Here is a 26,137-nt window from a genome sequence, read left to right as displayed (position 1 = left end):
TACTTAGTTTAATTTTAATGTTTTTAGTGTAGTTGTAGTGTAGTTGCTTTAGATTCATAGATAGGTGGACAATCTATTCTTTTTCCTTGGTGTTCCATACTTATGAATGCATAAGGTGTATGTTTCTAGTTAGTTGTGTGTGCATAAATTGTGGTTTCATTGAATGGATTTTGGTCTCATTTGATAGGTTGTGCTTTCCATTTAATTTGGCTTGACAATCTATGCTTATTTGTCATCCATGCCTAGTTTCAATTAATGTCACACACACACACACATAAGTTACAGTCTAATTTCCCCATTAATATACAATTGCTAGTGTCTAGTGAAGTCAAGCTCATTGGTGAGCTCTAGTACCCCACGTCCTCTCCTTTATATCTTTTTCCCTACTTTCTAATTTGTTACATTTGCTTGCTTTAATTAATTTGCATAATAGCTTAATCAATCAATCCAACCACCCTTTGATCACTCGACCTACTAACCCTATGCATTGTTTCCAATTCAAACACGCACCATAATCCCTTGGGACGATCCCTACTCACCCTAGCTATATTTTTAGTTAGAGGTAGTAGTGGCTTTTATAAATTTAAAACTTGGCCACACTTTTACCAAATTTGGGGGGTATGCCTGACAACACACCATGCAATATTTGTTCACTCAGCGGGCGCTGAATATGAGGCAGCATAGATGGTTAGAGTTTGTAAAAGATTATCATTTTTAATACAGTACCATCCAGAGAAGGCAAATGTGGTGGCAGACGCACTCAGTCGCCGACCCGATGCTAGTCTTTTTGCTTTATTCAATACTGAGTGGAATGCTTTGAAGATGGTAAATGAGTTGTCGGATGCTTTCATGGCATGTATGGTAGTTACACCTTCAATCATTCACAAGGTTTTGAGGGCACAACTCACGGATCAGCAGTGCATTAACAAGGTTGCAGAGATAACTTCTGGGGAGGTCCCATTTTACTATGTTGGGACTGATGGAGGTTTGAGGTACAAGGGTCGTTTAGTGGTACCTTCTACTGATGAGTTGAGGAAGGATGTGATGATTAAGACTCATCACTCTGAGTTTTCTGTTCATCCAAGAGGAAACAAAATGTATCAGGATATGCAGCAGCAGTTTTGGTGGGCAGGTATGAAGAGGGATATTGCTTTATTTGTCTCTCAGTGTAGTACTTGCCAAATGGTTAAGATTGATCATCAAAGACCGCCAGGAGCTCTACAACCATTACCTATACCAGAATGGAAGTGGGAGAGCATTTCTATTGATTTCGTGGAGGGATTGCTAAATTCGTTTAAGGATCACAATTCCATCTGGGTCAGCGTGGATAGATTGACTAAATTAGCTCATTTCTTGCCTATTCGCACTAACTTCACTTCGGAGCAGTTGGCGAGACTTTACATTACAGAGATTGTGAAGTTGCATGGCATTCCGTTGTTTATTATATCGGACAGAAATCCGAGCTTTGTGTTAGGATTTTGGAAGGGCTTTCAGTAGGCTTTGGGTACAGAGTTACATCTTAGTACTGCTTATCATCCTCAGACTGATGGACAGACCGAGAGGGTTAATCAGATCATGGAAGATATGCTTCGTTCGTGTGTCCTTGATTTTAAGGGCCACTAGGATGATTATTTGCCACTTGTGGAGTTTGCATATAACAATAGTTTCTAGAAAACTATTGGGATGGCACCATTTGAGGCATTGTATGGCCGACCATGTCGATCGCCTGTTTGTTGGATGGAGGTTGGCGAGAGCAGATTTTTGAGTCCTGAGTTCATTAAGGATACTTTAGAGAAGATCGTTCTTATTCAAGATCGCATGCGTACTGCCCAGAGTAGGCAGAAGAGTTATGCAGATCGTCGTACTCGTGCTTTGGAGTTACAGGTTGGCGATCAGGTTCTACTCAAAGTGTCTCCTATGAAAGATGTAATGCGCTTTCGGAAGAAAGGGAAGTTGTCACCGTGGTTTGTCGGTCCATTCATGATTACGGATCGAGTTGGAGTTGTTGCTTATCAGTTAGCACTTCCGGATAATTTGGATCATGTGCACAATATATTCCATGTTTCCATGTTGCGAAAATTTCTGCCAGATGAGGATCGGTATCAGCATATCGATGTTGGGGAAATTGAGTTGCAGCCGGATGTAACATATTTGGAGTCACCGTGTCGTATTGTTGACCGTCGGGATCAAATTCTTCGTAATAAGGTTATCCCTTTAGTGCGTGTCCAGTGGAGTTACCACAATGAGGCTGAGTCTACTTGGGAATAGGAGGATATCATTTGCTCGCACTTTCCTGAAATATTGGAAGAAGGTAAGAGCAAATTTCGAGGACAGAATTCCTTTTGTTAGGGGGGAAGAATGTAATACCCCTACTTTTAAAAGGATAGTCTCGGCACTTTTATTGCATTTTTATTTAATTCTTTGCTTATTTGCCAAATTGTTTTAATTGTTATTATTTAATTGGGTATTGGTTTAATTATTTTCATTCATTAATGTATGCTTATGTGGAAAATGAATTAATTGGTTGTTTGATTAATTGTATTATTTATTTTACTTAAATGAATTAATTGGTTTATCTAATTAAATTAGTTTTATTCGTTATTAAAATATAATTTAGGGTTTGTTTTATTTTTTCTTTATGTAATTACGCTGACTAAATATTTGTTTTTACTTTTGGTTTTCCGTCTCGTAGTATAACTAGAATTAGGTTTTTTAATGAAGCCTATAAATAGAACAGTATGTCTGCCAAGGGTTTGTAAACCCTGTTCATGTATACAGAGAGACGAAAAGAAACAGAGAGAAACAGAGTACTTCGGTTAGGGTTTGGCTAGGATTAAGGCTGAACCAAGGAAAGATTAAAAGGGTGTTGTTCGAGGGTTGAACCAAGGAAAAGACAGAGAGAGAAAACAGAACGTTCGCCGGAAAACCTTAGGAAGACGATGTTGACATTTTGAACCGAAATCTCAAAGGCAAGTTCTATTCCTAACTCTCTCCCTTTGATTCGTGTTCTTTACATTCCTAAACAATTCCAGGAGTAAGGGAATATTAAATTGATCTTTCATGCCTGTTGAGTTTGTTAAAAATAGTATGTATGCATGTTAAATCGGAGTAAACCAGTATGTATGCTAATGATATTAAAATTGTTTGATCTTGAATTTGTTTACATGATTACTTATTTTAGGCTGTTGATGCATATCTATTTTATATAATTATCTGGAATTATTCGGGACATAGTTCAGACCCTTAGGACCAATAATAATGGAGAACAGAGGGGTTGAAGGTCGCTGGAGACGGAGAAGGAAGGAAAAGAGCAGGCTCCTTTCGAAAAGAGCAGGCTCCTTCAATTTTTTATTTTTTTTATTTTATGTTTTTAGCTTTTTAGTGAGATGTTTGGCAACGGTGCATGGATTTTGAAGTTTCCAGATGCATGGAGGAGTTATATTGGGGGTTTTCAGTAATGTTTAAAGCCATATTAAAATGTCCAAAGGCAGGTTAATGCATAATAAACCAATAGATATTTATAGCTTGAACAATAGATAATTTTTAAATAAATTGGTTTACTGTTTTGGATGTGGAGTATTTTAAATTACTAAACCTTAGTTTGGCCATTCTCTGTGAATGATTATACGGTTAATCATGGGCCATTGGTAGTAGATAAGTATGTTAATTAATATATTTTTATTATACTTATCGTGGATTAATGGACGGTTAGATTTATTATCTACATTTTTAAGTGTTGGATAATTTTGTATTAGTGGTTTAGGATGAGCATGATAATTTATCTATTTTTATTATGTTTGTCATGAAATTAATTGATGTATACCTTTACTTAGATTCATCAATTACTGAAGTAAGCATGTTAATGTATATATATATGTTTATGCTTATTATGGATCAGTTGATATGTACATTTAGTATTTGTTTTATCAACTGCTGGATGTTTGGATTGTATGCACCGGTATGGGACGGTGGCATATTAGGGATGGATTAGCTCAAAATGCTAAGTCCTACCTATTCTGGAATAAGGGAACGGATTATAAAAATAAAATCCTACTTATATGTAAGTCAGTGCAGCTGAACAAGCTGAACGGCTAACTGGATTTCTTATGGATGGATAAGATAAAAATTTAAATATATATTTATGGTACCGCGATATGAGTTTGAGTTTCAGAGTCGACAGTTAGGGAGCATATATGCAGTAAGATGCATAGCTGGATATGATAGGTTGAGGTATACCCTGTTAGGCTTATGTACTCATGCCCACTCAGGTGCGTTTTGCATGTTGCCTTCTATTCAGGTTGAGACCCCCTTCATAGTCCAATAAGAGTCCCGTAGTGTAGATATGTATATATGTATGGACTACATAGTTATTGTTGAGTCGTTTAAGATGTACATGCGTATCAAGTCTCTACTTAGATTGTAGTAGGATAGAGCTTGTTCGTGGGCTTGACCCACTTTTATTTTTCAAATATTTGACAATTCCAGTCTTAGGATTGATCGTGCTGAGCAAAGACTATCACTCACTCTTCCGACGACGCAGGACTTCTCTCCGTGGTTTAACTTTGGATGTTCTTTCAGTTTTTACATTTCAGTTTGGATTTTTATTAGGGATCCACTAGAGATGGATTCCCGAGTTGTTTAACTATTGGAGGTTTTGGATTATTGGATTTTTTTAAGTATTAAATTTTAAAGGACTTTATTTTTAGAATTCTTTCAGCTTTTAATTATTTATTTCTTAATTCATTTTGTAATCCGTATTTGTTTTAAATATTAATTGTTTGATATTCCCTCGGGTTCGGGCCTGGGCGTGATCAACCCATGTCTTGGAATCGAGGGGTATCACAGTTCAAGTCTGCAAGGCCGAATCTAGGAATTGTTAATGGGGAGGGGGGGCTAATATTAAAGAAGGGGGAATTGGGGATCGAAAGATTAAAGAGTTGGAAAATTTTAGAGGAAATATGGTTAGACTTTAGAGGGAAAGAATGAGTGAGTTCTCTGATTTGTGCAAGATTAAGAATTTAGGAGTTCTCTGTGCTTTGGCTTAGTGATTATTTAGGGCTTGTTTGGCTTGGGCCTTTGTTTTAAAATTGAAGCTTAAATATTGGGCTTGTTTGGATGGGTTAAAATTAGGGGCTAATATTACTACTATTTTTTTCTTTTTTAAAAGATTGGGTTAAATATACCTATACTAAAATATATATATATTTTTTTAGGGGGGGGGGGGGGGTGCTCAAGCCCACCCAAGCACCCCCTTAGATCCGCCACTGCAAGTTTAGCCTGTAAGAAATTACAACCCCAATAGGGCTCCAATATATAAATTTGGTAGAATAAGACATACCAGATACAGAAACTCAGTTTGAAGGGAATACAGCGGAAACGATCTTCAACCCTCTCATATGTCTGCAAAACTGGATAATGGACTCCAAGCCTTTTATGCATATATATAGTGAGGGTTGGGACCGTTTCATTCATAGGGGAAGAGGTGTGTTGGTTCTATCAACCGACACAACTCTTTATATGTGACTATTCATTTTAAGGGTGTAACCTCTCTTATATGCGTATATAAATAATATATTTAATTAATTATTGATAGACTACTATTTTGCTTACATTCTCCCACTTAGTCTAACAATAATTAATTCCAATCACTTTAAGATCAAAATGATCATTGAGTGTACTACAAAAATTAATCCATATATTTATAAGAAACACCTCTACTATTCAATTTGGAGTACCTTCGAGTTTACTAATATGGGATCAAGGGCGTCATTATATCATCAATGATATAAGACACTAATGGTCACTGATACTAACAAACTCAACTCCAAAGTCATATATATACCGCATATGAAAATATTTTAATAAAATATTCATTCTATGCATCGGTCCTACCATGTCTCAATAAGGACACATCGTGTCTTAAAACAGGACATTTAAGTCACAAAATTTTCCATACGCACTTGCACTAATATGGAAAAGCTAGTAAATGAGGATAATAACTGTGATCACAAAATAAAACTGTCTTTACCTGAGCCAAATGCAATCCCCCACTAACTAAGTAAATTAATGTTGTCAAAGAAAATTATGCATGCTTACTATACAACATTAGCGACAAATCCTTAGTTATGGGATCAACAATCTTTTGTTGTGTATCAGTGTGCTCAATCAAACACTAGCTAGTTCTGATTCCTCTATTTCACAACAATGTATTAACGATCATATTTTAGACCAATTAACTTGAACTCTTGTTATTTCTTTAATACAAGATTGTAGCGGAATTATTGACCTGAAGTTCAAAACTAATATTTTATAATGCATGAAACATGGCCGTATAACATGCAAATAAAATCCGCTTCTATCACTTATCATAATAGTAAAACAACACTTGAAGTGCATTTATATAATGTCCGCACAACCAGCAAAATCAGTTTTCATCACTCCTATAAAGATATGGTTCTTAATTATTTACAGATACCTTATAAATTTCTTTGCCACTTACTATAGATCCAAACTATGATCACTGCGATATCTGCCTAGCAAATGCTATATTGTAATTAACTATATGCAAAACCTGAGCATACATTAGATTTCCAAAGGCATAGAAAATGCCTTTTACCTAATCCTACTCTAGATATTTTCTTGGTCTATGGATTACCAAATTTCTCAACTTGTACAATGGGTGCAATTCTACCTCTATAGTGTTATATGTCAAATACTTTCAGAACTCTATCAAAGTAGTTTTTAATTATGAAAACCCAAAATTTCACAAGATTTATTAAGGTGAGACTGAATGCCAATGAAAAGGCTTCACCAACACCTTCATCTCAAATATTTGAGAAGTTAAATTGTTTAATCTCATGTACAATAATGTCACTGTCATCCACATTTAACACTAAAGATGAATTTTACTCCCACTGACTTTGAGGATAACTAAAGCCACACATTTACAATCTAATTAATAGGACGGTTAACTAAACTTTTCAAAGTTAATTAAATAATGCCTTAAAATAATTAACTCTGAATAGGATCAACATGACATATAATTATCTTTTCTTTGGGCCAAAATTATCATATGTTAGTCTCCCACTGGTGACATAATTTTCACCTTTAAAGCTAATTAATTATAGAATACACAATAACAACTTATACTCCTTTAGGCGTAGTGAGTCATCAGTTCTGTCTTCTACACTAATTACCTCAATCCGCTTAGTTGGACAAACTCAATGACCCATCTTTGGGCTTGATCATTGTTCGTCTCTACTAAACGCTAACACAATCCTTTAACTTTAACAAAATAATAATTTTGCCATTAACTACAAATATCATTAAAATTTTCATGAGTGTGCCACTTTGGTGACTGAACACTCAATCAAACTTAATGACACTTGTCCTTAGAATTGCAAAATATGATACAATTTTCCCGTATGAATCATGATATATATATTATGCAACAATTTGTAACAATTTATAATATGAGGCACATGCATAATTATATATATAATTTCAATAACATGTATAATTTCATAAACTTATATGATATATGAAACTTTAAATTAATCATTGACTATGCCATGTATATCATCAAAGATATAAAACATTCAACTAGTGATGATAACTTAATAAAAATGGCATATTTATGAAAATTATTAAAGCACTAAATCAGATCTTAAGCCTTAAAATTTATGCATGCTATAAAATTAAGAATTTCAAGACAAAAAATAAATTATGAATCTTATGTCTGTCATATCATTATTTAGTAGAATCGTGCACACTCTTATTGAGTTTATAACAAAACACCTTTAGAATACCATGCACATAACTCTTGGTGCATAGACCACAAAGCCTACATACCGATGCATGCAACATGCATAACTCTATAGGTACAGAGACATGTCTGTTAGTTGAAATCCAAAAAAAAAAAATGTCTGTTTAGTTTAAACCCAAAAAGACATGTCTCTTTGTTTAAATCAAAAACGACATGACTATTAATTTGAAATCCAAAAGTTATGACTTTTGAGAACATTTGTAACCCAAACTGAAAGAATGTAATGGTACGTTATTGTATGAGTGGTACTGCTTCACTTACAACTGTCATAAACAGTCATGGCATTTTGATATTATTGACAATACGTAACACAAATACATGACTGTTAGCGCCAGACGTAATATGTATGACAACCAAAGAAGCGACATTCATTACATTAAATTTATTTACTTCTAAATAGGATTCTCTTTAGAATGAGTTATTCATTCTAAAGACAGAATTCACGTTATAATAAATAACTACATGCATAGGAAAATATTCATGTTGTTGCCATAAACACCCAAAACAAAAAAAAAAATGTTGTTGGCATCAACATGTTAATCGTGCATGGAAAATATTCACGTTAAAGCAACTGTGCGATGACACTCGTATAGAGACTGATTCATACAACAATTATACATGACTCTGCATGTGATTAACCGATAACCCTTCACATGGGTTCATTTATAAATTGAAATAGGAAATATTCAGAGAAATATTTAGAGAAATATTCATTTTGGCCATATAAACACCTAGAAACCAAAACGTTGGTGTGCCATGAACACCAAAAAATATTACTGTCCCATAAATATTAATGGCATTCACCATTGTTGTCCAACACAACCACGTTGTTATCCAACACAATCACATTAAAACATTCTTCAAAAAACTAGTTCATATATATCATATTTCAGTACATGCATATACATGTATATTATATATAGCGTGATACATGTATGTCTTCTTTATATATATATATAAATTATGTGTATAAATATAAAGGTGTATAAACATAAAGACACAACAGTAGCAGCGTCCTAATTAATAAATATCTCTTGTAGAAAAATTTCATACTTAAAAAATAAATTTATGTATTAAAGTCCATGTAGGCTTTGATACTAAATGTAAGAAATTACAACCCATATAGGATTCATGGTTCCAATACATAAATTTGATAGAAGAAGACATACCAGATACAGAAACTCAGTTTGGAGGGGATACAGCGGAAATGATCTTCAACCCTTTCCTATGTCTGCAAAATTGGATAATGGACTCCAAACCTTTTACGCATATATATAGTGAGCGTTGTGACTGTTTCATTTATAGGTGAAGAGATGTGTTGGTTGCGTCAACCGACACAACTCTTTATATGTGACTATTCATTCTAAGGGTGGGACCTCTCTTATATGCATATATAAATAATATATTTAATTAATTATTGATAGACTACTAATTTGCTTACATGGCCAACTTGAACCGGTTCAAGATTCAATACTTCAAAATTTTCAACACTGGCCAACTTGAACCGGTTTAACCACTCTAAACCGGTTCGAGGTGTTCAGACTGTTTTGGTAACTTAATTTCCTGATCTGTTTTAACTTCCTATTTGGTATAGATTTATTTCTGAAAAATTTATGCACGAATTTAACTTCTTTTCCAAGCATATCTAGGTTTTTGAAAGTTTGTATAAACATATTTTCTCATCTAGGTTTGTGTGCCTTTTTGCATTAAACTTTGATTTATTTTAAAAAGCCTTTTTTGTGAGATTTTTAAGAGCATACACATTATACACACACAAGTGAATTTAGGGTGTTGTTCAAATCCTGATCGTTTTCAAGTCTATTGAATATTGCATCTACAATTGTTAGAGAATGCAGATCTATTTTTCTTACATCAAATTCAGATTCAATGAAAAGAATAATATATCATACTTTGAAGGGATCAAGGCACTTGCAGAGTGTTGTTGACCTACTAGTAGTTCTTCTACAAGGTTTGAGGCATAAGTCTAAAGTCAAGTGTTATTGGACAGGAAGTCACAATGTTAAAGACATTCAGCAAATTGAGTCTTGGTAGAGCGAAGGGGTTTGAGTTTGAATTAAAGTTCGGTGTATTTTGCTTCATATATACATAGTGGATCTTTTTACGCTTGGGATAGCGCACAAAACCTCGAGCTTTTCCAATTGTTTTTCTCACTAAAATCTGGTGTCACTCTAAACTTTACTTGTTTTTATCTTGCATGTGATTGTTTAATTAATCGGTAATTTTAGTATAATTAATTGAATATAGAAACACGTGATTACATCCTCTCTAGATAAAAACTTAAACTTTTCACAATGTATTCCGCTGCACAACTCACAGGTAACACTAGAAATGACATAATTAGAAATGATCACATTTGGGAGATGGTTGGAGTAACACTAAGGGCCTGTTTGATTTCCTATTTAAGCGCTAAATGCAGAAGACGGTAAATGATTTTAAAAAATAAGTGTGTTTGATAAAATTTTAGGACATCGCTTAACATGGTAAGTACCGCTTAAAAGATGCTAAAATTTTAAGCGTGGAGATAGTTGCTTATCGCTTATCGCTTATCGCATGAGACTGTAAGTGATTAGGTTTTAAAAATATTCTTTTAATGACTACTCTATCCTCCAATAATCACGCTCCCTCTTCTAGGCCTCTCTCTGCGATTTCTATAGGGCTTCTCTTTGCAATTTGTTTAAAATTGAAAAACTTTTCTATATATATTTGGTTGGTTGGTACCTTTCTTTTTTTTTTTTTTTTTTTTTTTTTTTTTTTTTTTTTTTTTACATTATAGAAAAAATTCTTTAAAAAATATATAATTTTACCAAATTCCCAAAATAATAATAATAATAATAATATCTCCGTCCCAAAAAAAGTGTCCTTAATAGGAAATCGTATCAGTTCAATTTGTGAGAGACAAGATTTTCTAAAAGTGACACTTTTTATGGGGCGGAGGGAGTAATATGTATTATCTTATAAACACGTCTCTTTTGGTTACCTATTCAAATTAATTTAACAAAAGTATTTATATAATAGAATTCTATTTCTAGATAAGAATACTTTTTCATCTACTTCCTTTAATATTTTTAACATCCTTTTCGATATTGTACATAAATATTATATAATTCAAAACTCATATATTTTAAATTTTGCACCATTTTCAATACCATACATAAATTTTATGTAATCCAAAATTAATATATTTTAAATTTTACTTTCTTTAATCTTTGTAACACCTTTTTTGATATCTTACAAAACAAATATTATGTAATCCAAAACCTATATATTTTAAATTTTACTTTCTTTAATCTTTGTAGCATCCTTTTCAATATCCTACATAAATGTTATGTAATTCAAAATTCATATATTTTAAATTTTCATCAATTATTTTTTTGATTATTTGACATTATTAGTCGTTATTAAATTGATATATTTCATCGAGTGAATTAATGTGGTTATTTTATTAATATTTTTATATTATAAATATAAAATTGTTATGAGTGCCATATATTGAAGGCAAAAATGTAATATGTATAACTTTCAGAATTCAATTTTTGTATATAACAAACAATCTTAATGAATTCACTACTTAAAATTAAAATATTATCAAACAGATTTTCAAATTAATATATTCAGTATTTAAAATTTCAGCGCTTAAAATTTAATACTTAAAATTTTCAGTGCATAATTTTCAGTTTTATCAAACACCTAAAATTAAAGAAAATCAGTTAAGATGGTTTTGACATGTGTAAAGATCTTTAAGTACCCTAGTTAGGAAAAGTGACATAGCCCATAATATTAGGGAAAGAGGAAGACCAAAATTAATTTAGGTAGAATTGGTAAAGAAATGTATGATAGTACGTAGATTAACTGAAACTATGACCTTAGATAGAGTGAAATGGAAACATGATATCCGGACCCAAGTAATTAAGAAAAGGAAAATGATTCTTGCACCGATTTGTTGTAGTGAATTGTTAGACATATTTATTTTAATTGGTCAATCTATGCAACAAATAAGAGAGTGTGACCCTCTACTTACTTGTATTACTTGTAAATAATCCATTAGAAACTTTCCATTACACAATTGACTACAACAAATCGGTACAAGTATCACTATTCAAAAGAAAATACTTGGTTATTGTTGTACTATGCTTGATATTATTAAAAGCCAAATTAATTTTTTAATTGTGATAGGAAAAGGCAAATAAAAGATAATTTTGTGAATAAAATATTTTTGACGGAGTTTAACAAAAAAAAATTTGTAAGCAATTGAAGGCTAAAATGGTATTTCATTTTTGTAAGTAATTATTATTATTTTTCCCTCCTCTTTCCTCTAATTTTAAATGATAAAAATAATTTTTAAATAAAAAATGAGAGAGAAAACGTGAATTAGGAAGGATATGTCATCTCTTTTTATTTCCTCAATCTTCTATTCCTTTCAAGATGGAAGTCTCTTTCATCCTTCCTTCTAGAAGAAAATTTTGATTGAAAAAGAAAAAGTTAATATGATATATCTTCTCAACTTCTCAAGGTAATATAGGAACAAATTGCGGGATTAGAGTTATTTCTTACTACGTAAAAAATAAAAGGCTTTGGAAAGGAAACAGCCTTCAATTATGGATTTCCAGTGTCTTCTTTAGGAAAAGAACAGCGTATTGAGTTGATCTCATAAAAAATTCAAAATTTAAGAAGTAAAAGGTCAAAAGAACAAATTAGTCTCTTTCAAATTTAAGGGGGAAGAGATTTAATTAATTTCCAGATCCCCAAAAAGTCAAATATATATACTTCTCATAATACATATGAATATAAAAGCATACCTTAAAGAGTACAGAATATTCTATAGTTGTATGCGGTCAAACACGTAAATGATTAGACTTACCGCGTAAATCTCAATTTTTAAATAAGATCATAAATTTGAATTTAAAACATGATGATGATCCGCATTAGATTTTGCGAATGTTGTCCATCATGACCGTCCATTATCTGTGGGTCCCAACATAATGATCGAACTGGGAAGGCTCTTAGTTATCGATAACACAGCTGTAAAAGAGCAGTGACTGGTGGGTGCCGATATATTGAGCACATGGACATTCCGTGTGTCGCGTCCACCACCAATCACGGACATTCCATTTCCACCAAAAAGACTCTATAAGGACATGTCACGTGATCAGCCCCCTATGCGGTTTGGGACAAATTTATTTTCCTCAACCTACAAAAAGCTACAGTGGGGTGGTTTAATGGAAATAAAGAATTTTATGGTTTTAATTTGTATTTAAACTAATAAATAATTGAACCAAATTTGAAATTAAAATATAATTATTTACTTCAAAAATTTTGTAGGTAATTTCATAAATTGATATGGTTTAGTTTAGGATTTTGGGTTAGATTGTGAAGCACTCGATCTGTTACAATTAATTTCATAAACTGATAGATAGGGTGGTCTGACCACAAAAAAGGTAATTTAAAAACACTTGACCCGTTAAAAGAATTATGAGGTAATTTACGAGGTCCGATATAACATCATTGTTTGGTAACTTGTGTTTGAGCCTTGCGTCCTCCCCTCCTCTCTAACCATTCACATTCTTGCCTTAAAAATAAATAAATAAATGCGCCCAATTCAAAATTTAAAAATGGGTTTTCTTATTTATGGTACTCTGAATGTGCTTTTTTAAAAAAATAAAAAATAATAAAAATTATAAATTATAAATTTTATATCTACTAATGATTAAAAAAAAAGGTGTAATAAATTATGACACTTTAATTTTAATAAAAATAATATTAAAATGTCTTTCCAAAATAGATCGTGAAATATTCATTATCATGACAATTGTGATAATATATAGTAGATGGTGGATATCATTATTCATATAAATGATAGACTTTGTAAACATTTTAAATCAACATAAAATGTACTAGTGGCAGTTTCCTAATGCCTTGTTTGGAATCAATTATTTTGGGATCTAGAAAATGAATCTGAATTGGAATACGAATTGGAATTAAAATGAATTTCTATTTATATGTTTGGAAAAACAAATTGGATTTAAAATGGGATTTGGAATACAAATAATACAATACTAATTGGAATCAATTATTTTGGGTTCTGAATTGAGATAGGAATTGGAACTAAAATGAAATTCTATATAAATGTTTAGAACAAATTAGATTTAAAATGGAATTTGGAATAAAAATAATACAATATCATTTTTGCCCTTATTTAAATAATAAATAAAATATCTATTTTATTGTAAAATATACTCCAAAATTACGTGATATAACTCTGAAACATGAAATAAAGTCTCCTCAAAGCGTAAATCTTCTTAGAAACCTAATAGCTTCAAGCTTTCATTCAATTAAAACACTACTACCTTCATATTGGACAAATAAATAAAATGCAGTAATCAAGGGCATCATTGTCACTAAGATGAAATGAAGCACATTTTCGACAACACGTGTCATTCTGTTATTGGTTTAATATGGACAGATTAAATAGTTATGAATATAGAGGAACAGCACCATAACACCCACCACCGCTTTTCACTACCCCACACACTACGCATTTTGGCGACCAAACCGACGCGGCTTGAGACATCTAAGTCTTTCTCTCTCCTTATTAATACTGTCTCTCTATAGATATAGAATACATATAGATATGCATTTGTGTATAATATATCAATATCTTCTTCTTCTGGCATAGTTCCTTCACACACGCGGCTTAAATACAAAAACGAGTTACCAACTGTTACCAGTTCATGTAGCGATACGTATCGTATAAGTAACCTCCCCTCTCACTCTCTCTGCTCTCATTCATTCATTACACAAATAAGAGAGACCTCTTCTCTCTCAAACCCGTCTCTTCCTCTCTTTTCATCTTCATCCATTCTTTTCCTTCAAAATGCTGCCAAATCTCGCCGGAGTTTCTCTCCTCCGGCGTCTCTGCGCCTTTCTCTTCCTTTTCTCCGTTGCTATCGCCGAAGACCCTTACAGGTTCTTCGACTGGAACATCACGTACGGTGATATTTATCCACTGGGAGTTCGTCAGCAGGTTTAGCAATCCACAAATTTGGTTTCATTTATTTTCTTTTCTTTTCTTCCAAACATGAGGATCAATCGATTTTTATTCTATTTTACAATTGTAGGGAATTCTGATCAATGGCCAATTCCCTGGTCCTGATATTTACTCTGTGACCAACGACAACCTCATTATCAATGTACATAACAGCTTGCCGGAGCCATTTCTTTTGTCATGGTAAATATTCTCTCTCTATATGAATAAAATTAATGTCCTCATGTGTGTAGTAATGGCCTTTATTTTCATGTATAAATATGTGTATATTTATTCATATATATATATATATATGCATAATCATATTATCATGCCTGATGGGGATGGATATTTAATTCCACATAAATTTTTTTGTAAAAACTCTATTATTATATCCTATAAATAGTTGATTTTTAAAATACTAAGATGATTTATTCACCAAATAGAATATTGAAGATTTCATATGTGGTCTAAAAAAGCGCATAAATAATCTTAATTTATGTGTTTTTTAGGCCTTTTTCTTTACCTTTTAAAATCTGTCTCATTTGAAATTAAAAAAATAAAAACAGTATATCACAAAGACAGGATATAATCATATAACTCTGATATTTTTCTTCTTTCCTCATCTTGCAATTTTTTTACTAGCTCGGAATTTTTTTTTTTTATTTCGCATTTATATATGCAAAAATTATATATATATTTTTATGTATGAGTTATGAAATACATTTTTCCCCTGTTTATGGATGATCTTGACCTGGAATTTTTTATATTAAAAATATTAGAAAGATTTCAGTTCTAAAGAATAATATATTATTATAATATGTAGTTATATATATATATTAAATATACAAAACATACACATGATTGCACCATTGGTGCATGACATGACATGCAAATACTGTGATGGAATACCATTTGGCAATTGTAGTTTGTTTGTGTTGTTAGGTGTGCAATGTCACTTTCCACATTCTGTGGTCAGTTCTTTCCGTTCATAAATTCCAATTGGAATTTGTCCTTTACTAAGCATATAATGCATAAGGTATAAAGTTAAACCAATCCTGCTTTAGATTAATTGAGAGTGATAGCTTTCCACTTTCTTGACCTTTATTTTTTCTTTCATCCAAACAGTAAATATAAGAAAAAGCCAATTAATAGTTCCAATAGCCCAAACAGAGACGCTAATAGTTCTAATAGCGTGATTCAGTTAATCAAGGACAGTGTAGGGTCCAACACTTATAATAAAGTGACTCCTCAAACTTTAAATCTTAAAATTCAATTTAAAGATTTGTTGACCAATATTTTTTGTCTTTTCTTTCTGTAGAGTGCAATATATTATTATAATATAAGAACATTATTGGCTTTTCACATTTAAAGTCACTTTTCCACGATAAACTTTTCAACCGCGAACCGATGTTTATGAACATTGAATTGCATGTTGTTATGGCTTATGATGTAGGAATGGGCTTCAGTATGAAAATTGAATTGTATACTGTTATGGCTTATGATGTAGGAATGGGCTTCAGCATAGGAAAAATTCATATGTAGATGGGGTGTATGGAACTACATGTCCCATTCCTCCTGGCAAGAACTACACATACATCATGCAGGTGAAAGACCAGATTGGAAGCTTCTTCTATTTCCCGTCTCTCGCCTTCCACAAGGCGGCAGGCGGCTTTGGAGGGATCAGAATCCTCAGCAGGCCTCGAATTCCAGTCCCATTCCCCGACCCTGCCGGGGATTTCACTGTTCTTATTGGAGATTGGTACAAAAGTAATCACACGGTAATCAACTCATATGACCCCCTCATTGTCTACTATCTTATTTTCATGATTTGTTACTTGACAATGGGACGTTAGTCCAATGGTATATAACCTTTCCTTTGAGTCCCGTAGTGGGTCATTTGTGAGATGTGTGTCAGTACTTAATCCCGAAAAATAAAAGTTTAATTTGCTATTCTGATTGTGCAGAGATTGAAGACCATTTTAGATGCCGGTAAAATGCTTCGTTTCCCTGATGGTGTTTTAATTAATGGCCGTGGATCAAATGGAGAAACTTTCACAGTTGAACAAGGTACCTAGCTAGTCAATCTCAATGTTGAAGCATTCTATGTATAATTCATGTGTGTGTCATGAAGTGATGGACATTATTTTCTGTGGTGTTTCAGGAAAAACTTACAGGTTCAGGATATCCAATGTGGGACTAAGAAATTCACTCAACTTTCGGATTCAGGGCCACAGTATGAAGCTGGTTGAGGTCGAGGGTACTCACACTGTCCAAACCACCCTCTCATCCCTCGACGTTCATGTGGGACAATCCTACTCGGTTTTAGTGACTGCAGATCAGCCTCCCCAGGACTACTACATTGCTGTTTCCAGCCGCTTCACCACTCAAGTCCTCAACACCACTGCCATTCTGCACTACAGCAACTCTGCCAAACCGGTCTCTGGTCTACCCCCTTGGGGACCTACAATCGAGATAGATTGGTCACTAAACCAGGCTCGTAGCATCAGGTATAAATAATACCAATCCTAAGGCCTCCCTAGTTTGTTTTAGAAGTCTACATTGACTTGCCTGTGCACATTTCTGTTTTCATGGACACCGAAAACAGAAATGTGCACAATTTTATATATACAAGAACAATTGACAATTTTTTTTTTTTGTTTGTTTGCCAGGACTAACCTCACTGCGAGTGGACCAAGACCGAATCCACAAGGCTCATACCACTACGGTATGATAAACATCACAAGGAGTATCAAGCTAGCCAATCATGCAAGTCTAGTCAATGGGAAGCAGAGATATGCAGTTAACAGTGTGTCATTCATCCCTGCTGACACACCACTCAAGGTCGCGGACTACTACAACATAGGAGGAGTGTTCCGTGTTGGAAGCATACCTGACAAGCCACCGAGGGCAAGAATGTACCTTGACACATCAGTCATGGGCGCGGACTTCAGAGAATTCATTGAGATTGTGTTTGAGAACAATGAAAACATCGTTCAGAGCTGGCACCTTGATGGATATTCTTTCTTCGTGGTCGGGTAAGCAACAGCCAAATAGCAAGTTTTTGTTCATGCGCATAAATGTACTTCAAAATTAATTCGAGATATATATATGTATTACAGAATGGATGGAGGCTTGTGGACTCCTGCTAGTCGGAAGCAGTACAACCTTAGAGATGCTGTGTCACGTTGCACGACACAGGTGAGAGACTCGTACTTTGTTGCATTTTGATGTAGTAGTTGCTCTCAACTGAGAATCGCTCGTGTACATAACATAATTCGTGACTGAAATTAACATTGTTGGTGCTGCAGGTATATCCCAAGTCGTGGACTGCTATATACATAGCACTTGACAATGTGGGAATGTGGAACATGAGGAGCGAATATTGGGCACGACAATACCTTGGACAACAATTTTATCTTCGAGTTTATTCACCGGTTAAGTCTCTCAGGGATGAATACCCCATTCCTAAGAATGCTCTTCTCTGTGGTAAAGCTAGTGGTAGAGAAACACGGCCTATCTAGTCAAAACTCGTAAAGAACAAGGAGAACAAAAGGTTGCATACTTACAATGACGCGGCCCCAACTCGGGGACACAAAGATTGAATTTGATTTATAATTATTTTAGCTGTACTATTAATTCAAATATCTCATTGTTTCTGTAATTTTTTCCTGGTGTGTCTAAATGTTATTTTCTCCTTAATAGCAACCATCTGGCTTTTCTAACCACTTGACAATGTTCTCCTTCTTATAAGGAGAATAGTGATTTCCACAACAATGAAAGAAACAAGAAAAAAACCCACAAATCCAAACAAGACTCTTCTTGTTTCTATCACAACAGAGAAAATTTCGGCCGGTTTTTTTTTGTCTTCACAAGAATATATTCAACATTCAAAGACTGAGTCAAGCCAATCACACAAAACTAAATAGAGAGACAAATCTGGTATGACACAGACGGCAACCACATTTCTGGACAATTCTATCCCTTCACTTTTCTATCAAAACACATTGAACTCGAAATTTTATATAATCAAACATGTTGAACTGGCCGTATTTATCACTCTCAATTGAACTGGATTTAACATTGAACTAACCAAAATGTTAATTGAAATTATTTAAAGCTTAGGAAATATGTTGAATAGTACATTTCATGCTCTCAAATCACATACCTGGAACAATAATCTCATAACAATGGTCATCAAGGGTTGTTATGCTGCCTAGGAATGGGCAGATCAGTAATTAGAGGTATGCGACATAATTACTACATTATTGCCCACTTTCTTTGTTCTTGTAATTTTGCTCATGTGCATACATGAGAAAATGACTACTTCAGCAGTTTCTGCTTGTACATTGTGAAACTTGATTGCTTCAAAGGTCTATAAATTACTTAGGATGATAGTGCTCTGAAATTGTAGAAACATAGAATACTGTCACACATAACAGCACAGTAGAGAATTCAGAGAAAGCAAGGAGTTTAATTACCTTTTTCTCTCATGGAGATGAACTATGCTTCACCTCTTCTTCTGATGATATTTTCCTTAGCCATGTTCACTTCTTATGTGGTTGAAGCCAAGGTTCCCGCCATTTTCATACTAGGAGACTCAACTGCCGATGTTGGGACTAACAATTACTTGCCTGCCAGTGGGGCAAGAGCTGACTTTCCTCACAATGGCATTGATTTCCCCCACTCAAGATCAACGGGGAGGTTCAGTAATGGTTTCAACAGTGCTGATTTTCTTGGTTAGTATAGTACCTATATAGTAGGCTTAATGTAAAACTACATTGCAATGTTTAAAACATGCATTGCTAACAATCTTGCTTTTGTAATTGGTTCCCTGGTCAGCCAAGCTAATGGGGTTCAAGAGGAGTCCAAATCCATTTTTTTTACTTCTTAACCAGAAATCTAGTATCAAAAGGCCAAGCTTTAGAGGCGTAAACTTCGCCTCAGGAGGGTCCGGCCTTCTTGACTTAACTGGACAACAGCTAACGGTAAGACCTCCTTAGACTTCTGTGTTGATCCTAACATCTCATAATCATATTTACCTTCTCCATGAACAAACTTTGGACAATTCAAGCTCTAACAATCTCCTTCTCATGTGTAATGGCCGGCCATTGAACAATCAACAGATGGTTATTCCCTTGTCTGAGCAGATCGCGCAATTTGCCACCATCTACAACAATCTAACAGCAGTAAAGGGTGCAGAAGTAACAAAACAATTTCTCTCCGAATCCCTTTTCAGCATAAGTGTTGGAAGCAATGACATTTTCGGCTATTTCTATTCTAATACCACCATAACTGAGCAAGAATTCATCGCCATACTAATGAACACTTATGAACGCTACATAAGGGTAAGATGTCCTCTTTCGGATTTTGATAATCATCATAACTAACTAATTGATCAATGCATATAATTTCGATTTGTGAATTTTCGTACATTGAAAATAGAAATTCTGTTCTTGTACTAATGAAGTTATGGTGCTATGACAGGCTTTATACAATCTTGGAGCAAGGAAGTTTGGCATCATTAGTGTCCCACCGATAGGATGTTGTCCATCTCAAAGAGTTTTCAATGCTACAGGGGGTTGCTTGGAGAACATTAATGAAGCTGCAAGAGCTTTCCATTCAGCACTTGACACCCTCTTGAGCAAGCTCAGCTCAGATCTTCAGGACATGAAGTACTCACTTGGAAATACATACAAAATGACCATAGATGTCATAGACAATCCGCTTCCCAATAGTAAGCAATCCAATCTCAACACAGCATTAGATGCATTCCTTATATTGTGATAAAAAAAAAAAAGAAAAAAGAAGAAGCTTAAAGATGTGTTTTGGCCTCAAAGTTATTGAGTGACATATCTTAAAATTGGCATCTAAGAGTCTACTTGGTTCAATTTTCTAAAATCAATTTCAAGATTTCAAAAAACAGATTTTTCGAGAACTACAAAAGATAGTTCTCTGAAAACAAACTTTTTTTTCTTTCTTAATTAGTACTCATATACACATACCTTCATTGAGACTCGAACTCCTAACCTCTCTTTGAGAAGTAGGGTTCTAGTACTGCTAGGTCACTGGCCTATTGGTGAAAACAAACCTTTTTTAACTCAGTTTTCAGGAAACAGCCAACCAAACAGATTCTTGCACAGTTTTCTGATTTTCGGTTCTATTTCCTAAACTCCACTCTAATGCAAGCAAAAGGCATGATTTTGAGGATAGCATTTTCCATATTTCTATGCAGCTTGACCTGATTAGTAGTATCATGTATATACTGATTTGCTTCAATTTTCTTGTGTCTTCTCAGATTTTAAAGATGTGCAAAGTGCATGTTGTGGAAGTGGACGATTGAATGCAGAAGTAGGTTGCCTTCCAGATGCAAATCTTTGCGCGAATCGCAATGAATACTTGTTCTGGGATTTATACCACCCCACACAGGCTGCTTCTAGGCTTGCAGCTCTAACCCTTTATCATGGCACACCAGAATATGTAGCCCCAATTAACTTTGCTCAGTTGGCCGACGATTATTGATTAGCTCAAGCCTTCAGCTTCCGGTGGACACTGTCTACTGAGATCAATTTATACACCAATAAGTGAATTTCACATCAATAAATTTGTTCCTATTTATTCTTATATAGGTAAAATATCAATTGAAATGAATAAAATGTTTCATACTTTTATTTTTTATTTTTTTAAGAACATTGTTTATGTTATTTCTTCTGGATTGACTCAACTGCTTAGGAATTTAAGTCGGAATACATTACTGGAAGAATGATACTGCAGAATCAGTAGGAGGTGTCTTTTGTGTGAGATATAAATTTTGTATACTGCAGAATCAATACGAGGTGTCTTTTGTGTGAGATATAAAGTTTGTAATTGGCAAATTTCGTAAATGGTGTCAAAACAACATGTGCAGACATGGTGAGCAAATAGCACGTGGCTGATCTTTTAGCAGATCGAATGTCCAGATAGGCCAAAAAAATCTGAAATTGAAAAAAATATAGTACAAGAAGCAACTAAAAGAAAGAAGCCACACATGAATATGATGCTGCTCTTGATATATATTGATAAAGTAGGAGAAATAGTCTCAAGTCCATCATTACATGAACGGGGATCCGAGCTTTCTTTTCTGCGGGCATGCAGTGTTTTAAAGCAAAACACCATCCAACACATGATTAATTCCGAAAGGTTGGAGTAAAAATGAAATGTTAAACCAAATGCAGTTCATGAATATGTATTATTGAAGGGGCCGGATCAACAAAGCCAAGGAGCGTTCCTGGCTTTGGTCAGCCCAACAAGGGAAGCCCCAAGCCCAACCAAAGGTCCACGGGCTCATTAGGCCTCTATTGGCTCAGTCCGCTCAACCAAAGTTGCTATCACGCCAATACGAGGCCCAACTTCACCGGTATTCCATGCGGGCTTTCCATCCATCATGGCCCGAGAAGAAGACCCAGCCTAGAAAAGACCCAAGCTTGAGAGACAAGAGAGAGATTTTAGGGCAAATGTACACTCCTATAAATAGGAGTTAGAGAGAGAGAGAGGGAGATTGTTTGAAGTGTAAGGAAATACTTTCCTAATACATAGAGCTATTTCTTGCATCTTCATCTGGCGCCGTCTGTGGGAAACGAAGGAAAGATCCATCGATTCCAATAACGAATCACACAACTTCGATCAGGAACCATGATCAGAGGAGAAGGCTCCCACCAACAGCAAGAGGACAGGCGAGTGAGGCATGATGAACTGATGTAGGTTATTGAAACTCTACGACGGGAGAACGCCGAGCTCAAATCCAGGATAGAACGAAGCGCCGCTCCGCCGTTCCCTCGCCCATCAGTAGTAGATGAGAGAATGGAACCAACAAACGTCAACCAAAGGGCGGAGAGGGCAGGATCCATTCATATAGACCCACAGCTCAGCAGGCTCAAACCAGAAGAATAGGTGGAACGCGTCGAGGCCGTTCCTTTGCAAAAGGAATCGACTACAGATAAGGCGCGCATTAAACGATTTGCGTCAGTCAAATGTGAGCACTCATGACCAAAGGGCCACCGACAGGTAGCGGCCAGAACAGAGAGCACCTCCAATGAACAACGAGGCCACCCGGACGTCGACTGTTGATTCTCCCTTCATGGAATAGATCCTGCGATTCCCAAAGCCTAGAAAATTCTCAGTGCTGACGTTCACCCTATTCGACAGAACAAAGGATCCAATCAAACACGTCTACTAAATCGAGCTGAAAATGGCTCTAAATACTGAGGATGATACCCTGATGTGCAAGGTCTTCCCAACAAGCATTACCGGACCTGCGCTCAATTGGTTCAAACACCTATCAAGGGGATCAGTTGGCAGTTTTCGGGCGCTCTACGACCTGTTCATAGGTCGGTACTTCAGTAACCGACAGATAGAGAAGGATATATCGTGTCTATTCACTATACGACAACAGGAAGGCAAATGTCTTCAGGCCTTTCTCATGAAATTCAATTTGGAAATGAGCATGGTGATAGACTGTCACCTGTCATCAACAGGCCTTCAAACTCACTATGATCATAGGAACTCAGTTTTATGATAATACACTTAATTTCTGGATTTGAAATCAGTACGTATATACCTGGTATTTCCATCATTAAGTGTTTTCAGATATGTTTCTTTACTTTGTTGGGAGCACACTTGATTTGGGTGTGTGGGCTCAGGAAAAGATTTTGGATTCAGGACTTGTCGAGGACTTATATGAGAATTGTTGGGGACTTGAATGAGAAAAATGAAAAGGGTGAGTAGCAATTAGTAATTTTTCTAGAGTTTGTTGGAGGAAGGAGCAAACAGGCTAAAATTGTGGGTTAAGTGTATAATTAAAGAAAGTTGAAGGATATATAAAGATAAAATGGAGGGAGGAGAACCATTCATTCTTTGACTACCCTTTCTCTGTCTATATATGCAATTATTCACATCACCCACCTACACACTTTCTTCTCCAATTTCTCTATAGTATTTGAGGGCTCACAAGTTGGATTTTGGAGGGACCCAAAAAGAGAAGTCGCAATTTGAAGCGTTTGCAACTCAAAAGTCTTAAGCCAAAATAATATTGCTCCCAATTTTTTTACCTTTATTTATTTTGTGCCTCGTCAATGAGGGTAGGCAAGATGAGTTTAAATTTTGTTAGCGAATAACATAGAGATGCATTTATATAGAACACCGCACATGTTATAGATTTGTAATCATACGGGGAAGTGGGGTTTGGAATTTTGGGAATTAAGGTTAGATAGGTAACATTGATCTATTTTAAAATTCTACCTGTTTGAAAAAAAACTATTTTATTACCAAAGTCACTTTCTCACCCACAATATGCCATGTTTTCTTTAAAAAAAGTGAGTTGAAGCCATCAAGTTAAGGAGATTTTTTTTGGTTTAATAGACGAAAAACAATTTTTAATTTTGAAACCATCTGTGGGTAAAAAATTTCAAAACAAACACTGGGGTTGAGAGAAGGGAAATGATTCATCATCATCCTGGATAACTTTTGAGATAGATGTTGAATATTAACAAATATGAAGTTTATAAGCAAATTCATCTTAGTAACTCTTGAAATAGACGTTACGAACATGAATGCAGTTTTAAAACAAAATCATCTTGGTTTTTATTTATCTATTTATTTATTACCTTGACTCACACTCACAAACCCACTTGCGCCCCCATAGAAACTTGAATTCTGGACTTTTTATTTTAGAAGTACCATTCGGCTATAGCTTTGGTAATCATCTTGGATGTCTCTTTGAGAAAAATGTTAAGCATGAATCATCATGGAGTAAAAAAAGACAAAATATTAACAACTTTTTACTTTAAAATAGTATAAAATGTACATTAAAAATAAAAATTGTATAAACGTTTAATAGTAGTAAAAAAAAATATTAGTAATTTTTTAATTTAAAAATAGTATAAAAATGTATATAAAAATAATTTTTTATAGACTTTTAATAATAGTATAGATATAGATATATAGATAAATATAGGTATAGATAAAAGAGCATAAAAAATAAAATAAAATTGTTTGAGCTATGGACTAAAACTGTTGGACTTTTTGACCTTTATAAATATATATATATATATATATATATATATATATATAAATTAATACGTTTTTAACGAAAAATATTTCAATATACTTTTAAAATTGTCTGAGCTATGGACTTGTTAATGTTAAAATCGGCTGGCTAGAGTCGATTCTAAATTGATGTAATACGAGCGTGCCAGAACCAATTATATGGTTCGTGTAATTGGTCAACTCTAGTCACTTTGAGAACGTTGACTTTCAGGCGATGCAAGGAGAAAGAGAACAATAAAACTCCTCTTTTGAGTTCAGTATTGCATTAATTAAAAGGACTTTAACAATGAATAATTATAGTAACAGTTGAGAATATAAAGGGAAGAAAATCTAGATATAGAAAGAGATAGAGAGAGAATTAGAACAAGATAGAGAGAATGACATAGATAGAGATAGAGAAAAATAGCAAGGATGCTATTTAGGGAAAGGGCTTGAGAAAACAATAACAATAATAATAAAGATTATGAGGAGGCTGGACCCCTTACAAAGCATACCTTTAGCATTATTTATAGAAAATTACGTAAAACAAACTCCTATATGCAAGTATTTTACTTACATTACAACTCTATAACATACCTAACTATGAATTTAAATTAAACTAATCTATGGATAACCACTAATATTTAACTAAAACCAACTAAAAGATAAATACTAGCACTTGATCCCTATTCATTAGTTAATTCAAAAGCTTCTTTCATTTTTATCACTTTTACATGAAATTTCAACTTTAATCCACGTGAAAAATACCATCCACCTGTACTTCAAACATTGCCACGTCACTACCCATATAAATTTACCAAAAAGGGTGTCAATAGTGCCCCCCAATTTTAAATGTCTTATCGGCTGTCGGCCTCCCAAGCCGATAAGATATTTAAAATTTAAAGTACATTAAAAGAAAATTTTGAACAAGGGTTGCGCTAGTCACTTGGAACAAGATTGCAAATCAATGAGCTCCAAAGCTTTATTTTTTTTGAATCACCCCTAAGATGATCTTTATTTCATATTAGCCAAATTTGCCGATTTAGGCTTCTTTCTTTCTCATAAAGTTTGCTGATATCACTTGCCCATAAACCCAGGAAGGACTTGCCCACTATGCATTTTCTAATTCCATTAGCAAATCATAATCATGATCGGCAGAAATTAAATTATTGTGAATCGTCATTCTAACCGATCTGTCTATTATCTCT

At 34.3% G+C, this 26,137-nt stretch overlaps 2 protein-coding genes across 2 annotated transcripts; both read left to right on the top strand.

Annotated features, from left to right (window-relative positions):
• Window positions 1-14,481: 14,481 nt before the first annotated feature.
• LOC132300727 (L-ascorbate oxidase homolog) lies at window positions 14,482-18,592 on the top strand. Its single transcript, XM_059797936.1, has 8 exons — window positions 14,482-14,867; window positions 14,962-15,071; window positions 16,378-16,648; window positions 16,835-16,937; window positions 17,032-17,377; window positions 17,540-17,905; window positions 17,990-18,068; window positions 18,179-18,592. Exons 1-8 carry the CDS (start codon window positions 14,718-14,720, stop codon window positions 18,389-18,391), a joined length of 1,638 nt encoding a protein of 545 aa, XP_059653919.1. The 5' UTR covers window positions 14,482-14,717; the 3' UTR covers window positions 18,392-18,592.
• A 66-nt stretch (window positions 18,593-18,658) lies between these two features.
• Window positions 18,659-21,695, top strand: LOC132300728 (GDSL esterase/lipase At5g55050-like). Its single transcript, XM_059797937.1, has 5 exons — window positions 18,659-19,606; window positions 19,710-19,845; window positions 19,981-20,215; window positions 20,355-20,604; window positions 21,166-21,695. The coding sequence occupies exons 1-5, from the start codon at window positions 19,360-19,362 to the stop codon at window positions 21,387-21,389; spliced, it is 1,092 nt and encodes a 363-aa protein (XP_059653920.1). The 5' UTR covers window positions 18,659-19,359; the 3' UTR covers window positions 21,390-21,695.
• Window positions 21,696-26,137: the final 4,442 nt, after the last annotated feature.

The sequence above is a fragment of the Cornus florida genome, unplaced genomic scaffold (assembly GCF_030987335.1).
Source record: "Cornus florida cultivar Cherokee Brave unplaced genomic scaffold, ASM3098733v1 CherokeeBrave_3.0.0_Hap2_Chr03, whole genome shotgun sequence".
In the NCBI taxonomy this organism is placed as follows: Eukaryota; Viridiplantae; Streptophyta; class Magnoliopsida; order Cornales; family Cornaceae; genus Cornus; species Cornus florida.
The sequence above is the reverse complement of the archived record's forward strand: the minus strand, read 5'-3'. Positions and strand labels throughout refer to the sequence as shown.